The sequence below is a fragment of the Hemiscyllium ocellatum genome, chromosome 32 (genome assembly GCF_020745735.1).
Source record: "Hemiscyllium ocellatum isolate sHemOce1 chromosome 32, sHemOce1.pat.X.cur, whole genome shotgun sequence".
Taxonomy (NCBI): domain Eukaryota; kingdom Metazoa; phylum Chordata; class Chondrichthyes; order Orectolobiformes; family Hemiscylliidae; genus Hemiscyllium; species Hemiscyllium ocellatum.
Window position 1 is genome coordinate 46,907,904 of NC_083432.1, and position 18,039 is coordinate 46,925,942.

Below are 18,039 nucleotides of genomic sequence, written 5' to 3' on the forward strand. Positions count from 1 at the left end.
CCCTGCTTTTTATGTACTGGACGTATCTAGGAATTCTTTCTCTTTGCCTGGTAGAGTCAGGGTTGTAGATGTATTAAAGCAGCTTGGCTAGGGACGGGAAAGTTATGGAGCACAGGTCTTCAGTACAAGTCAGAATGTTGTTAGGATCCATTGCTTTGCCACGTCCAGTGAATTCAGCCATTTCTTAATATCTCATGGAGTTGTGGAATTGGCTGAAGACTTACTTTAGTAATATGGGTGTCTTTGGAGAGATTGAAATGGATCATATATTTAGCACTTCTGGCTGAAGATTGTTACAAATCTTCAGTCTTTTATTTTGTGTTGATATGCTGGGCTCTCTGATCATTGAGAATATTTGTGGAGTTGTCTCCTCCAGTGAGTAGTTTAATTGTCCTTCACAGTTCGTGAGTGGATGTTGCAGGACGACAGGGACTAGATTTAACCTAGCTGTAGTAGAATGATTTAGCCCCCCTCTATCACTTGCTATTGATGCTGCTTGGTACTCAGAACTCCATGTTGTAGCTTTCTAAGGTTGCTACCTTATTTTTAGGTGTGTCTGATGCTCGTCCTGGCATGACATATTATTCATTTGAAACAGGGTTAATCTTCTGGCTTGATGTTGATGATAGAGTGGGGAATATTGCTGAACCATAAGATTGCGGATTGTGTCAAAGTTCAATTTTGCTGCTGTTGGTGACCTGTAGTTCCTAATGAAGAATGTCCAGACTTGAGTTGCTAGATCTGTTTGAAATTTATCCCATTTAGTGGTTGAGTCACAAATTGCAACATAGGACATTCTCAATGTGAAGACTGGACTTTTGTCTCCGCAAGGATGGTGCAGTGGTTGCACCTGTTAGTGTTGTAATGGGACAGATGCATTTGCTGCTGACAGATTGGTGAGAAATTATGTTTCTTAATGGTTCCCTACCACCTGCTTGTAGACCCAGTATAGTGGCAATGTCCTTTTACTTGATCAACTCAATCAGTAGTAGTGCTGCCTCTTCATTCTTGGTAATGGACATTGACGACACACTGAGTACATTTTGTACCCTTGCCACCCTCAGTGTTTTCCCCAAATAGTGTTTAGCATGGTGGAGTAATGAGAGGTTGGGTGAGTATGCCATGTGGTAGTCAATGGGTTGACTTGCACATATTTGACCCTGATGCCATGAGACTTCATAGTGTCTGAAGTAATTGTTGAGGGCTTCTAGCACAACCTGTTCTCAGGGTATACCAGTGTACAGCCATGCCTGCTAGATCTGCCCCATTAATGGGACAGGACAGGTTAGTGATGGTGATAGTAGCATCTGGGACATTGTCCATGAGTACAATGGCATAAGTATGACTGCTGGCTATTGCTTGACTATTCTGTAAGACTGCTGTCTCAATTTTGGTACTTGCCACCAGATGTTAGTAAGGAGGTCTTTGCAGCATTGAGTTTGCTGTTAATGTTTTTTCAGCTCAGATCGATGCCAGGTAGTCTGCCTGGTTTCATTCTTTTGAAACATTTTAGGAATTTGATTTTAGTACATCATTTCAGAAGCAGTTAAGAATCAAAGCTATTCTGCGTTCGCAGTCAAATAGTGCACATGAGAATTTTAATTTGATTTGATCTATTGCTGTCACGTGTGCCTAAGTACAGTGAAATGTTTTGTTTTTCAAGAAGAACAGGCAGATCATAGCAAACAAGGGCACACAGATCATAGAGCACTTAATGCGAGATATGCAAGGTGATGGCTGCGCAGGAGGTGTGCAAAGCAAGATCAGCATTAAATTTGAAACTAGAGCAGTCTGTTCAGTGTAATTCGGCAAGGAAGAAGCTGTTCGTGATCCTGTTGGTGCGTGTTCAAGCTTCTGGATCTTCTGCCGGTTGGAAGAAAGTTGTTCCATGGTGGGAGGGGATCTTTAATGAGGTTGGCAACCTTTCCGTGGCAAAGAGAAGTTTAGGTGGAGTCCATGGATAGGAGGTTGGCTTTCATGATGGTCTGGGCTGTGGATGCAACTTTCTGTAGTTTCTTACGGTCCAGGGCAGAGCAGTTGCTGCACCAAAATGTTATGCACTCTTGTTCAAATGCTTTCTATGGTGCATCTGTAAAAGTTGGTGAGGGTCTTTATGGGCCTGCCAAATTTCTTGAGCCTCCTGAGGAAGAAGAAGCATTGTTTTGCTGCCTTGACCATCGCAGCGTAACAGAATTTCCAGCAAAAATGCTGATTGTGAAAAGAGAACTATTGAATTGGTCAGTTAGTGTGTTGCATATTGAGTGTGGTGCCTGTTGGTAGGAGTCGTCATTATTTGTTATGAGTGTGTTTGCTGTTGCTCATTGGAATGCAACTGTAATGGCAGTGACCTCTCCTGAAGTTGGAGACAAAAGCTTGTTTACATGCTTGTTTTGCCAACCTTACGTAACAGCACATCTGAGATCATTAATGTTTTCGGCCTTCACTCCCTTTTTGTTGGCCTTTGCCAAATGCATTATGCTCAGAGCTGACATTGATATAGCTTCTATCATCAACACTTTAGAATCTCTGATAAATAGCTAACAGTCAGTTTCGGAGACCACGTTAAGTGAACTTTTATCTTAATAAGTGCAATTGATATATGCTATACAATGTAATGCTTTGAAGGTTTAAAAAAAACTGGTTCATTTCGATATAGTATCACTTTATCTTTATTCACTGTCCTTTATGTTTAATTATGGAATAAGTGAGTTTACCCTGAAAACTGTAAACAACGTTTTAGTCATGGTGAGGTTGTGGAATAATCCTTATGCCCAATAATTTATATTCTTGCTTACAAATCTGCAATTATTTTTGCATTGGATAGATGTATCCTTACTTTAAAAAAATTGTTTTGAAACAGAACAATGCTGCATGCTTGGTATTGCTTGAATAATGTGTTAATGTTTTGATGCTGAGTTAGAATGCTGCAGGCTGCAAGTATAAGTATAATGGTTCAAATTGTGTTGGATTCAAGTCCCTGTGACTGTCCTGATCTCCCTATTTTCCCTCTTTGAACCAAATTTTGCATTATGTATTGATACATGTAAACCACGATTCAGAAGTCGTATTTTATTTACAGATATAACTTTAAAAGTTGATGCAAGTTTTAAAATAGAATAATCTTTTTGTAATTGCTGATGTTCTGCCTCTGTACAAAGTAACACAGACTTTTCAACTTCATCATGATGGGGTTAATTATTAGATCTGTTACAGTTGGCATTCCTATATGTTTGTTCATAGATCGTTTATTTTCTTTTAATGAATTTATTTTAGCTGAATATTTTTGGCATATGTGCCACCCAGATTTCTTTGTTTCAACCTGGCTTGAGTATTTGCTTCAAAATGTTGAGACAGACTGGAGCTTGCTTCTAGTGACAGCACTGCATAACAATGTGTGGTATACCTAGCCCCAAATGAATATTTTAATCAGCATATGGTATAAATTATATACTTTTTTTTAAAAAAGGGTGTGTTCTGTTGAATCAGTGAAGAACAAGTACCTACTGTCTTTAGGACCCAAATTATTTGCACCTATGAAACAAATAAATATTCAAATATATAATTAATAACAATCATGTTTAAAAGGACCCACTACTTCTAACTACAATACAGGGTGACAGTAAGCAGGTGTGATGTCTGTAATTCTTCGAATGTGATTTGCTCTTTGTTGAAAGCCACTGGCTTCCAGAAGTTGAAATAGCATGTCATTGTTTTGTTATAAAATTACGGTTTAAAAATTAACACACCTCTAAGAGGGGAGTTGGAAGACAGTGGTACAGTTGTGGCAAAGCCAGAAATGTTTGTTATTTAGTAGTTGACATATGAATATTGCTGTCTATTGGACTAAAAAGCCACTGAAATGCTAGGACATGGTCTCTGTACCCTACCACGCAGGTTTTTATCATTTTAGAAGCTGGGAAGTTAAATCTCCTGAAGAAGGGCTTATGCCTGAAACGTCGATTCTCCTGTTCCTCGGATGCTGCCTGACCTGCGCTTTTCTAGCAACACCTTTTCAGAACTTCACTGTTCACTACACCATCAATTTTAGTGTCATCTGCAAATTTGCTAACAATATCTCCTATATGCACATCTACCTCATTTATATAAATGATGAAAAGCACAACTGACTTCAGCATGCTTTCATATAAAGGCACTATGGTATGTTAGATCGGTGGTTCTTAGTACAGAACATAAATTTATCAGCTATTGCTCTCTGTTGCAACCTATAGTCTTAACTTAAACCCTGAGGTTGAAATGGAAAACCTTCCTGTAATTTACTATTTAAATCTTAAGTTTTTTTTAAATCACCACAGGATGCGATGCTTTGATCACCATGTGACAGGTGTTACAATTGTAAGCAATGTAAATACTGGAGGATTGCCACATCAGTGTACAACAACATTTTATTTGAACATTTTGTTTCGTAGGTATTTCTGATCACTGAAGTATTTGACCATCAATTTTAGAAGAAATTGTATTGCTTTCCAAAGTTGTAATTTTTCCACAAATACTTTCCCCCACAAAATTATTGCATATGAGCCTGTGCAGTATTTGTTTTTCTGTAAACCTTTTTGTCTTGTGTTCTCTTTTTATGTATTAATATAGTGTATAGGTGTTGTTATCATTGAAAGTATTTCAGTTACATATAATTTGTTGACCACTTTCTTCCAACTTTTCTAATTTGGGCATCACTAATTTACATGCATATGTACACCAAACAAGCAGAAACATAGCAAAACAGTTGGTTTGTTAAATTCTGTTTCAAAACTATTCCCTCTTAAAGTGGAATAAAATTCCTCCATTCTCTAATTTTTTTTTAATGAGCATCGACCCCACATGCAAAACACATCTGATCTTGTGCTGCTGAAGGCTACCGACATACACCTGTGGATGGGTATTGTTACCATTGCATGCTGGAAAAGGAACCAGAATATATTTCAGACAAGTGTGCATTTCTGTTTACCTTGAATCTTCAAGGTGAAATATTATATCTATAATAAAAATGCAATACTGCACATTCTGTAAATTTAAATAACATAGTGTGATAATCCAGAAAAAGCAGTCATGGTTCAGTTTGAAGTGATTCTTTGGTTAGATAATTTCTCGGAATTTTCAGACAAGTATCTGTAATCACAACAAAGTTGTTAGAATGGATAGCTTCCAGAAGACTATTGGCAGAACATCCTAAGCATGAATTAATCTAAGTATAGTCCATATTTCTGAGAATCTGATTGCAACCAAGATTTTATACATTTGACATAGGAGGTAAAATGCTATCTCTTGAGGTTGCAAATTAATTTCAAGTGGCAAGAAATTTCATTTGACTAATTATTGTGCACTTCTAGATTCCAGTCTGCATTTGGTCTGTTTGACTGTCTTACATATTCAAGTTAGCAAATTACTCTGACTGTGTGCTTGTGATGTTTTTCAAATTATGCTGAGGCAGCGCAATTTAATGTTAAGTTAAGAATCCATTTTACTTGCGTGAAAGTTTTGGAGGCTCAAATTTGGCAATTGTTGAGAAAGTGTCCTGAGGTAACTCTGCTGATATCTGTGACTAGGCAATTGCAACTTTCTGGAGGTTGGCAGTTGACAGTATTGATTGGCAAAATAACTAGGAAATGACTGATGTTTAAAAGTTGCTATCTGCATAGCTCTTCAGACCATTAGTTTTATTGATTTCCTATGCATTAAATTAAATGCCATAAATGCAGCCAAAATAAATCCGTATTAATCTTGAGGGTTTTTGGATTATTTTCCTTGATAATTTTCCAGTATACCATGCTTTCAGTGACTTATTCCTGAAACTGAAGCATGCTTAAACATTTTGAGAGAATATCATGGGTCAGTATTGGAGCACAATGTGGCCACTTTTTTCCTTTGCCCCTCAAACCCTCTGTATGAACTCTAGTTTCATCCCTGCTGCACTTGGAGTTGTCGATGAACCTGAAGTTTTCTCTAGCTGTTATCACTAAAGAAATTTATTCAGTATTGCTTGGTTACATTGCACCACTAAGATGCTTACTGAGGCAGAACCCATTAAGAGGTTGGCGTCCTGGGAAGAAATTACCATGGTGTCATTAGCAAAGGCAGAGGAATGACAGTAAGTCACCACTTATGTGCCCTCATTTGGTGGGAATGGATTGGTGGAGTTTGGACTTGATTTATTTACTTAATTCTTAAGTAACTTAATTTCCATGTCTGAGCTAAGAGGGCTGGATTCAAGTCCCACCTGCTGTAGGGGTGAGTCATATCATCCATGGACAAGTTAGCTTTGAAAAAACAATATCTTAATTCTGGTGGAGGGGGCATGTTGGGGTTTAGTATGCCACCATCCTGCCTAGTTAAGTTCCCTTTCCAGATCTCCAAGTGCTGTATCTGAGACAGAAAGATTTTACTCCGTGCTTCTCATTTATGTCTTCAATAGTTTACTCTTGCTTCAGTGTCTGTCTGTCTGTCTCCCTTTCCTTTCTTCCTTTCCTTTCCTTTCCTTTCCTTACCTTTCCCTTCCCTTACCTTTCCCTTCCCTTCCCCCTCTCTCCTTTTCCCCCCCTCTCCTTTCCCCCCCTCTCTCTCCTTTTTCCCCCCCCTCTCCTTTTCCCCCCCCTCTCTCTCCTTTCAAACACCTGTATAAAAGAAGTACTATAAAATTACCAACATTTTGCTGGTTTTAAATTTTTGATTTCTTTTGGTGAATGCAGTAACTGCACAGTGCAAATTTGAATGGCCATATGCTTTTATGAATTTATAATTACATAATTCAGCTGTGCACCTTTTAAAAAAAATAAATATATTCAGGTACTTGTATTTTGAAGGCTTGAAGTATTGTCCATAACACCTTTTACTGCATATGGCAAAAAAATCAAACAGGGTATTCCCATGGTGCAGTGGCTACAAGTCCTGTCAAAGAGAAGCATGAACACTAAATTTAAATAAGAAATTTAGTGTTCTGTTCAGTGCACTTCTTTACAGAAGGAAAAGGTGTACAGGAATCTGCAATGATTCTTCTAACAGGAACTAACATTTGGTCTGCAACATGCATTCCAATGCTAGTTGTGCATTCGATATAAAATTAGCACTGACTCATGTAAATCTTATCTCTTAAAAACAAATACCCACCATGAACTAGTTGGATTATTCTTGCATAAATAATATATTCATAAAAACTACTTAACTTTACCACATTTACCAAATGTAAACTTAACTTGAGTGAAATGTGGGTTTTTTGTATTGCTTCAACTTATTTGGCCTTTATAACGTGTGACCCTGAACAATCAAGCTTTGTCTGTTTTCAGTAACTCTATACACTCTTAGATAGCAGCGTGGTACACCACATCCTCTGGCAACTCATTCCATACGCATACCACCCTCTGCGTGAAAAAGTTGCCCCTTATGTCTCTTTTATATCTTTACCCTCTCACCCTAAACCTATGCCCACTAGTTCTGGACACCCCGACCCCAGGGAAAAGACTTTGTCTATTTACCCTATCCATGCCCCTCATAATTTTGTAAACCTCTATAAGGTCACCCCTCAGTCTCCGACACTCCAGGGAAAACTGCCCCAGCCTGTTCAGCCTCTCCCTGTAGCTCAAATCCTCCAACCCTGGCAACATCCTTGTAAATCTTTTCTGAACCCTTTCAAGTTTCACAACATCTTTCCAATAGGAAAGAGACCAGAATTGCATGCAGTATTCCAACAGTGGCCTAACCAATGTCCTGTACAGCTGCAACATGACCTCCCAACTCCTGTACTCAATATTCTGACCAATAAAGGAAAGCATACCAAACGCCTCCTTCACTATCCTATCTCCCTGCGACTCCACTTTCAAGGAGTTATGAACCTGCACTTCAAGGTCTCTTTGTTCAGCAATACACTCTAGCACCTTACCATTGTGTATAAGCCCTGCAAAGGTTTGCTTTTCCAAAATGCAACACTTCGCATTTATCTGAATTAAACTCCATCTGCCACTTCAGCCCATTGGCCCATCTGGTCCAGATTCTGTTATAATCTGAGGTAACCTTCTTTGCTGTCCACTACACCTCCAATTTTGGTGTCATCTGCAAACTTACTAACTGTTGGGATCCATTATTAAGGTTAGGCAGTGTAAGAAACTTTATTGTTAGGTAGTGCTCACGTAAGGTAGTATTAGCAAGTCTGGAACTTGTTAGCTTCACTAGACAACAGTAAGCCATTATGTTACACTAAGAACAGACTGAAAAGCTGATGGCATAGCCTTAAGAGGCCCCAGGGAGGGTGAAAAGATAACAGGACATTGGAACCCTGTTAAATTGCACGTAGCTCAAACTGAGGTAACAGAATGTTATCAGCTCGGGACCAATGCCATACGAGTATACCGTATCTTGCCAAATAAGGATGTAGCACTGGGATGCAAGCGGCTAAAAAGCTAGACAAAGAGAACAATAGACAGAAGGTGCCTTCTCCAGTGAGCTGAAAACTTCACTGTATTTGTGTACGGCTCTCTCTCATTAAAACAGCTTATATTTTGAATCAGATCCAGTGTTTCTCTCCTTCAAACGAACACGGGGACGGTAGCCCGTCCTAACATAACTGTAGCTCTTTATGCTTGCATCCAAATCATTTATGTAAGTGACAAAAAGTAGAGGGCCCAGCACCGATCCTTGTAGCACTCCACTGGTCAGAGGCCTGCAGTCTGAAAAACAACCCTCCACCACCACCTTCTGTCTTCTACCTTTGAGCCAGTTCTGTATCCAAATGGCTAGTTCTTCCTGTATTCCATGAGCTCTAACCTTGCTAATCAGGCTCCCATGGGAAACCTTGTCAACCGCCTTACTGAAGTCCATATAGTTCACATCTACTGCTCTGCCCTCCTCAATTTTTTTTTTTACTACTTCAAAAAACTCAATCAAGTTTGTGAGACATGATTTCCCACGCACAAAGCCATGTTGACTGTCCCAAATCAGTCCTTGCCTTTCCAAATGCATGCACATCCTGTCCCTCAGGATTCCCTCCAACAACTTGCCCACCACCGAGGTCAGGCTCACCGGTTTATGGTTCCCTGGCTTGTCTTTACTGTCCTTCTTAAACAGTGGCACCACATTTGCCATCCTCCAGTCTTCTGGCACCTCACCTGTGACTGTCGATGATACAAATATCTCAGCAATAGGCCCAGCAATCACTTCTCTAGCTTCCCACAGCGTTCTCGGGTACACCTGATCAGGTCCTGGTGATTTATCCACCTTTAGCCGTTTCAAGACATCCAGCACTTCCTCCTCTGTAATCTGGACATTTTGCAAGATGTCAGTCTATATCTATTTCCCTACAGTCTATATCTTCCATATCCTTTTCCACAGTAAATACTGATGCAAAATATTCATTTAGTATCTCCCCCATTTTCTGTGGCTCCACACAAAGGCTGCCTTGCTGATCTTTGAGGGGCCCTATTCTCTCCCTAGCTACCCTTTTGTCCTCAATATATTTGTAAAAGCCCTTTGGATTCTCCTTAATTCTATTTGCCAATGCTATCTCATGTCCCCGTTTTGCCCTCCTGATTTCCCGCTTAAGTGTACTCCTACTTTCTTTATACTCTTCTAAGGATTCACTCGATCTATCCTGTCTATACCTGACATATGCTTCCTTCTTTTTCATAACCAAATACTCAATTTCTTTCGTCATCCAGCCTTCCCTATACCTTCCAGCCTTCCCTTTCACCCTGACAGGAATATACTTTCTCTGGATTCTTGTTATCTCATTTCTGAAGGCTTCCCATTTTCCAGCCATCCCTTTACCTGCGAACATCTGCCTTCAATCAGCTTTCGAAAGTTCTTGCCTAATATTGTCAAAATTGGCCTTTCTCCAATTTAGAACTTCAACTTTTACATGTGGCCTACCCTTTTCCATCACTATTTTAAAACAAATAGAATTATGGTCGCTGGCCCCAAAGTGCTCCCCGCTGACACTTCAGTCACCTGCCCTGCCTTATTTTCCAAGAGTAGGTAATGTTTTGCATCTTCTCTAGTAGGTACATCCACATACTGAATCAGAAAATTGTCTTGTACACACTTAAGAAATTCCTCTCCATCTAAACCTTTAACACTATGGCAGTCCCAGTTGATGTTTGGAAAGTTAAAATCCCTTATCATAACTACCCTATTATTCTTACAGATAGCTGAGATCTCCTTCCAAGTTTGTTTCTCAATTTCTCTCTGACTATTGTGGGGGTCTATAATACAATCCCAATAAGGTGATCATCCCTTTCTTATTTCTCAGTTCCACCCAAATAACTTCCCTGGATTTATTTCTGGGGATATCCTCCCTCTGCACAGCTGTAATGCAATCCCTCATCAAAAATGCTACTCCCCCTCTTCTCTTGCCTTCCTTTCTATCCTTACTGTAGCATTTGTATCCTGCCAGTCCTGCCCATCCCTGAGCCATGTTTCTGTAATTGCTATGATATCCCAGTCCCATGTTCCTAACCATGCCGTGAGTTCATCTGCCTTCCCTGTTTGGCCCCTTGCATTGAAATAAATGCAGTTTAATTAGTCCCACCTTGTTCCTGCCTGCCCTAACTGTTTGACTCACTTCTGTTCTCAGCTGTACCCGTCTCTGATGGATCTCTTTCCTCACTATCTCCCTTGGTCCCACCTCCTCCTCTCCCTCCCCCAACCCCCCCCACCTTACTGTTTAAATCCTCTCAAGCAGTTCTCGTAAATTTTCCTGCCAATATATTAGTCCCCTTCCAATTTAGGTGCAATTTGTCCTTTTTGTACAGGTCACTTTTACCCCAAAAGAGATTCCAATGATCCAAAACTGTGAATCCTTCTCCCACAGCCATGCACTCATCTGTTCTATCCTCCTATTCCTGCCCTCACTAGCTCGTAGCACTGGGAGTAATCCAGATATTACTACCCTTGAGCACCTCTTTAAATTTCTGCCTAACTCTCTGTGATCTCCCTTCAGAGTCTCGACCTTTTCCCTTCCTATGTCGTTGGTTCCAATGTGGACAATGATCTCCTGCTGACCCCTCTCCCCCTTGAGAACATTCTGCACCCTCTCTGAGGCATCCTTGATCAGGGAAACAACATTCTGCTTTTTCTCTGCAGACCACAGAAACGTCTGTCTGTACCTCTGACTACAGGATCCCCGAACACAATTGAGCTCTTGGAAGCCAACATACCCCTCGTTGCATTAGAGCCAGTCTCAATACCAGAAACTTGGCTGTTCGTGCTACGTTCCCCTGAGAATCCATTACTCCCTACATTTTCCAAAACAGCATACCTGTTTGAAATGGGTATATCCTATCTCGCCCTTCCTGGAGTTAACCCATCTATGTGACTGTGCCTGAGACTCTTCCCCCCACCCCCCCCCCCCCAAATTGCTATCCATCACATACTGTTGCTGGATAAGATTCAGATCTGATCCGATCTGATAAGAGATTGAGTTTAGATTTTTTTTATTTGTGAATTGTTGTGAGATTTGTGAACGGCACTGTATGTAGCAATATCTGAGCTGAAATACCAGTATACTATAGTTGGAGTACTGCATGTGATAAAACAGCAAATTCCTGGGGCTGAATGAAGATTCAAAGCCAAATGCCGTAACTTGAAAGATATCTTTTGTTCCTGTTTTTAAAAAAATCTTAAAATATGCCATCAAAGTCCGAGTTTCTTTACTGTTTCATGGGATATGGGTGTGGCTGGTATTTATCGCCCATCCTTTGTTGCCTTTGAGAAGGTGATAGTGAGCTGCAATCTTGAACTGTTTGGAGTAGGTTTGGTAGAAATATATTCCACAGCACTTGGGTCACATTGTGAAATATTTTCAAGTTAAGGATGATGTGAGACTTGGACACGAAGAGTCAAGGTCCTATGTATCCCTTACCCTTGTTCTTAAGGCAATAGAAATTCTGGGTACTTCAAGATATGAGACATTGCACGTTTCTGGTGTGTGCAAGGAAGAAGAAAAATCTTCAATCCTTCAGAAGTTAGCATACTGGTGTTCCTCAAACTTTGACAAGATCAAAATAACTTTAAACTTGCCAGTGTCCGTCCTTATCCCTCTGCTTTTCCTTTTTGCTCCCTCCCCAGCCTCTGAAGTTTCCATTGCCGCCTAATTCATTCTGTCCTTATTGGTTGAGCTGTTGGTTAGAGTAGGATAATGCATAACTTTAATGTCATGTTGAGTCATAATTAGATTTTAAATCAGGTATTTGATTCATTACCAAGACTTACAATTTGGCTTCAGTAGAAATTGTCCATCCTTTCCTCAATTCCAATGTCAAGAGATGCATTTAATCACCTTCATTTCAGCTCAGCTTCACTATTACCTCTTTTGATTACTGAGCTGTACTCTATATAAAGCGACCAGTATTTCTCTTGCTTCTTTTCTCTGTGCTCCAATTTTAGAATCTTTACCAGTCGCTACTCCATGACCTTGCAAGCTGTACATTTTTTACATTCCTACAGTATAATTGATATACTCACTCTTATAATTGATATACTTTGAATTCCCCACTTGCTGCTGAAGCTTCAACCATGCTGCTTGCGCTAGAGACCTAGTTCCCTAAATGACACTAGCCTGTAATTTTTCAATCTATTATCAAATGTCTCCTCAACACCACTCCTTAGTCATTTCTGAATGATTCTGCATCCATTCACTACTTTAAGTAAAACGTTTGAATGCCCACTGATTAAGTGCAGTTTTGCCGAAGAAGTGTAATTTTTTAATAAGGAAACCTATCATTTATTGGTTCAGCCATCTAGCTTCCTACCCCCTGAGTCCAAACAGATCTTAGATGCACAATGCTAATTGTAGTGGTTGTTAACAGTGCAGTGCCCAAAAGAGTTATAAGGAATAACTCCTCATGAATCTTTACATTCCATTTAACTCCAGGGGAAATGACATCTATGTCTACACTTCCTTGCCCCATCCTCATCTTACATGTTTCAACGAGATTGTGTCTCATTCTTCTAAATTCCAGAGAACATAGAATTTACTCAGTTTCCTCTCAGGACAACCCTCTCATTCTTGGGACCAATCTTGTGATAATTTGTTGTACTAATTCTAATTTTAGTATTGATTTCCTATATGAAGATTGAGGGAGCGACCTTCTGGAGTTTTATAAAATCATGAGCATGGGTGAGGTGAATAGCTAAAGTCTTTTTCTCAGGTAAGGGGACCAGAGGGCATAGATTTAAGGTGAAGGGGGGGGGGGGGGCTGCGGGGGGAGATATTTAAAAGGGACCTTAGGGATAACTTTGTCATGTAGAGGATGGTACGTGTTTGAAATGAGCTACCAAAGAAATGATGGGGCGGGTACAATTACAATATTCAAAAGGCACCCTGGATGGGTATATGAATTGGAAGGGTTTAGAGGAATATGAGCTAAATGTCGGCAAATGGGAGTAAGTCAGATTGGGATGTCGGGTCGGTGCAGTTGGATTGGACTGAAGGATCTGTTTCTGTGCTGTCTGTCTCTCTGAAAGCTACTTTCTGAAGGTGAAAAATCTATTTCATATCAAAGATGTCAGTTATTGTAGATTAAAACTGTAAATTGAGTAACAGTAATTTGATATTTTTCAACAAAAGACTTGGAAAATCTATGATGATTAAATCTTACAGAAGATCAAATACTTCTTGACAAATTTAAGAAAATGTTTTATGCTATCCAGTGTATTCATACACGATGTGGAATTTAATGCATATTTTCTTTCAAAGTCTGTACTTCAACATATGTCTGCAGGTTTGTACAACATTGGATGGAAGTGTAGAAGATATTTTAACCACTGCATCATCCAAATAAGTTGAAACTATAAAAGGGTGGTTTTGCAGTGGTAAAATAATGCTGATTTACTCTCCCATATGTGATATTTTTGTTGTCAGCTCTTCCATGTAAGAGAGATGCTGCCTGGCATTTCCCCCAAGTTGTTCTTGTTCATCTTCACACACTGAGCAGTCATGGATTGAGTTTCCTGCTTCCCTTCTTGGTCATTGACTGTGAGATGAAAAATTGCTGAATTAAATTTCCAAAATGGGAGTGTAAATTTGAAATGAGAGAGCATTCAAGACCAAATAAATTCATTAAATGAGATATAATCAAAAGTATGTTTCTAGTGATTGTAAAAGGTATTTCTGTGTTTAGTGTTCTAACATTTAGACTTGTGGTATCTTTGCAGGTTAGACAAGCAACAAATCAGATTATGATGAACTGTGCTGATATAGACATCATAACAGCATCATACGTTCCTGAAGGTGGTGAAGGTAAGCATGATTTTCTTCTTTCCAGTTTTACTTAAAATTCCTAAAACTATTGCTTCCGTATTGGGCAAGAGCATGATTGCACGATGCCAGTTGTATAATTTTACCAAACATTTAGTTGTCTATGTAACTTACGTAAAATTGAGCAGTTTTCCAATTTAAACAAACCTTATTGTATATTCAAAATCACCACCCTAGAACATTGAGCATAGCGGAGGATGGAATCAATTAAAAACAACAGCAATTGGCTAAGGATTTTTTGTCAGCTTTTTGCAAATCCATGACTTCTACCACCTAAAACAACAAAGGCAACAGTTGCATGGGAATTCCAATATCTGTGAGTTTTCCTCCAATTTACGGATCATCCTGGCATAGAAAAATTATAACTACTTGTTGTTTGGTCAAATTCCTGGATCTCCGTCCCTACCAGCCCTGTGGGTGTACCTACACACGACTATAGTGGTTCCATAAGGTGGCTAATTCCACCACCTCAAGCTGTTAATGATGGCTAATAAATCTGTGATGCTCACATCCTAAGAACGAATGTAAAATAAAGTGCTCCATGCTCATCCAAGGTTTAACAAGCAGATAAACTTGCCCTTCAACCACCTGCCAATGAATGTCATTTTACGTTGCTTAACCTCTGCCAAAATATGCCAAAGATAATTCATTACCTGATGCACTTTCTATTTAAATCAAATGAGGTGCTATATAAATTTTGACATTTCCTGCGATGTTACCCATGATGTTGAGTAGGCTTATAAACTTCAAATTAATTATTCAAACAGCAATCAACAAGATTTACTGGGCATGTACATTTTATACTCTGCTTGGATAGCAGGAACAATTTCTTGTAATCTTTTGTTGTCTTTCTGGCTGGAGAATTGTTTTACCTCTTCTCTTGAAGTTTTGTGATCCCAGCCAAGTAACTTGCTTCCAAATATAGTTGTCATGCTTTTTTCTAATTTGGTTTTCAAATAATTGTGCTACGCCAAAAAAAAGGTTTCACTCTGCAAGTTTGTTTCGTAACTCAGTGCTAATCTGGATCATATTTTTTGCATCTCCCTGAGCTACCTTGAATTCTGTGATGTGCCAAAGTGAATTTTCCCATATTCAAAATTTGTTTTTGTCAAGTGTTCAAAAACATTTTTGATACAATTGCACCATGACTTGCACAAAGGCTGTCACAAACTCGTGTGTCAGCACATTTTAAGTAGCTTCATTGTAACAGCTAATAATGTTATCTGGTCTCTTTGATTATATAATCTCTGTTGTCGTCTCATGTTCTACCATCACCATCCCTCCCCTCCCCAAGTTAATTGTTATATTGTGCTAGTTTACTATTCCTGTCCAATTGTCAGTGAAGCAGGTCCATTGTGTAAAACTGCTTTTGACTCCGTACTGACTGGCATAGGGCTGAACAATCCTAATCAGAAGTATCAAAAAAGCAACATCCCCAGCTGAGTTGTTCTAACATAGCATTAGACAACACAATTTAAAGACAGTCCCAAATATGATACGGTGATAACTTAGTTAGATACAACATAAAGGTGTCAAAAAAATTTCACCATTTTGACGATATTAGGATGCTTGCAGCAGCACAGAAATTAAGTGCACATTTCATTAATATTCCAAGTGGATTTTAGATACTGCAGTATAATGCAAAGAAACCTGTGCCAAATGGTTTACTTCAGCAATAACTAACTAGATTTATTGGATCAGTGTTAGTTAAAATTGTAACACACCTTTCTTTTATCTGAGCTTGCATTGCCAAACAATTAATGTTTGGGAGACCAGCAAGAATGTTAACTGCTTCGGATATTCAAATGTGTTTGTGTACCCATTGTTTCCATGAAAATGTAAAAATTATGCAGCAGCTTTTACTGTTCTCATTTCACTTCAGATTCAATTTTGTTTGACTTCAGAAGTGGTCATCTTCAAAACAAGGTTTACCTTATCGAGTATCTCTATTTTGTACTGTGTTTTAAGCTAAATATAACCAGGGAACCTTTTGAAGACAAAAGAGGAGCTAAAAGAATTAGGAACTTAAATATTTGACCTCAAATTCATATTCCCTTTGTGGGAAAATCTAAAGCCTCTCATCATAATTTTAGGAAGGGGGTCCCTTGTTTAAATCAAAGATAAGGAATTTCTTACGGAATTTCTTGTGATGTTAAAGAGTTTAAACATTAAATGAGTAAACTATATATGTTACACATGTAAAAAAAAAAGTTAAGATGAAACATTGGCAAATGAAGTTAAGTATGGAGAAATATGAAGTTTCTCCTTTGGCAGGAAAAACAAAATTAGTGTAAATGATGAGAGGCCGTGAAGTTTTGGACTTCAAAGGGACTTGTGTGTCCCTGTCCACGAATTACTTAGTTACATGCAGGACCAACAAGCAATTGAACAGGCAAATAGTATGATGGCCTCGTTGAAAGAGGATTTGCGTACAGAGGAACCTCGGTTATCTGGCATTTGATTATCCGAATATTGGATTATCCAGCAAGATTGCGAGGTCCCGATGCTTGGCTAAACTGTTATCCAGCTTTCGATTATCCGGAATTTGATTATAAGAACACAATATTCCCCATCCATTTCCTTCAGATAATTGTGGTTCCTCTGTATAGCAGTAAAGGTGTCTTACTGTAATTATGTAGAGTTTGTAGTTGGACGACATTTGGACTATTTTGTATAGTCTTTCTCCCTTATCTGCAGAAAGATTATACTTGCCATAGAGAGAGTGCAACAAAAATTCAACAAACTAATTACAGGGACTGAGGGATTGTCCTATGAAGAATGCTGAAATACTCAAAGCTTTTTATTGTTTAGAGCTTAGAAGAATGAGAACTGATTTCATTCAAACACAAAATTCTTAATGAGGCTTGATGGGGTAAAATTCCCCTGACTGGGTAGGATTGTTGAAGCCAGGTGACAGTCTGTGAGGCACAGGACATTTTTAATTGAGGTACGGAGACATTTCTTCACTTGGGTAGTGAAACTCTAAAATTCTCTGTCTTCAAAGGCTGTAGAGTTTCAGTTGTTGGGTTTAAGACAGACTGACAGATTTTCTGGTGGGAAAAATTCAAGAAAATTATCTTGAAGTAGACTTAATCTAATTGACTGGTGGCATGGGTTTAAAGGGTTGAGTGGTCTACTTCTGTTCCTAACTTTTATTATCTTGTATAAATCTTAATTGACACAGCTGTTATACTGAATGTTTTATCAAAACCTGTGAAGTGATTTTTCCCAACTGGAGTTGTAATTCACGAGATGGATGACCTTCTACAGACTGGATTATTTTATGAATGTTGCTTTTTATTAATTACAAATTATAGAATCGCTACAGTGTGGAACCAGGCCATTCGGTCCATCGAGTTCACATCGACACTCTGAAAAGCATTCCACCCTGACACACCCTCCTGTCCCTCTGCATTTCCCATGCTTAATCCACCTAGCCTGCACAACCCTAGACACTATGGACATTTTAGCATAGCTAGTTTACCTAACCTGCACATCCTTAGACTGTGGGAGGAAATCAGAACACCAGAGAAAACCCTCACAGACACAGCAAGAATGTGCAAGCTCCACACAGACAGTTGCCTGAGGCTGGAATTGAGCCCAAGTCCCTGGTGCTATGAGACAGTGGTGCTAACCACTGTGACACCATGCTGCCAAATGGAAATGGAAATTTAAATTGGATAAAGAGATTTTCAAAGGCATCAGAAGTATGTGCTCAACAAGAATTTGTTTTTTTTTTAATGGCTTTCAACAATGCAACCTGATGATAACCTGAGCATTAA

The 18,039-nt window shown here is 39.1% G+C and overlaps 1 protein-coding gene across 2 annotated transcripts in view; it reads left to right on the top strand.

Moving 5' to 3' along the window:
- The window catches only part of npepps (aminopeptidase puromycin sensitive), a 209,027-nt gene that overhangs the window by 72,253 nt on the left and 118,735 nt on the right, over window positions 1-18,039 (top strand). For both annotated transcript variants that reach the window (XR_009646443.1, XM_060848704.1), the window contains exon 2: window positions 14,155-14,239. Coding sequence is in view for 1 of the 2 variants with exons in the window: in XM_060848704.1 (XP_060704687.1) it covers window positions 14,155-14,239 (85 nt within the window). In the remaining variant the exon portion in view is untranslated. The remainder of the gene's footprint in view (window positions 1-14,154; window positions 14,240-18,039) is intronic.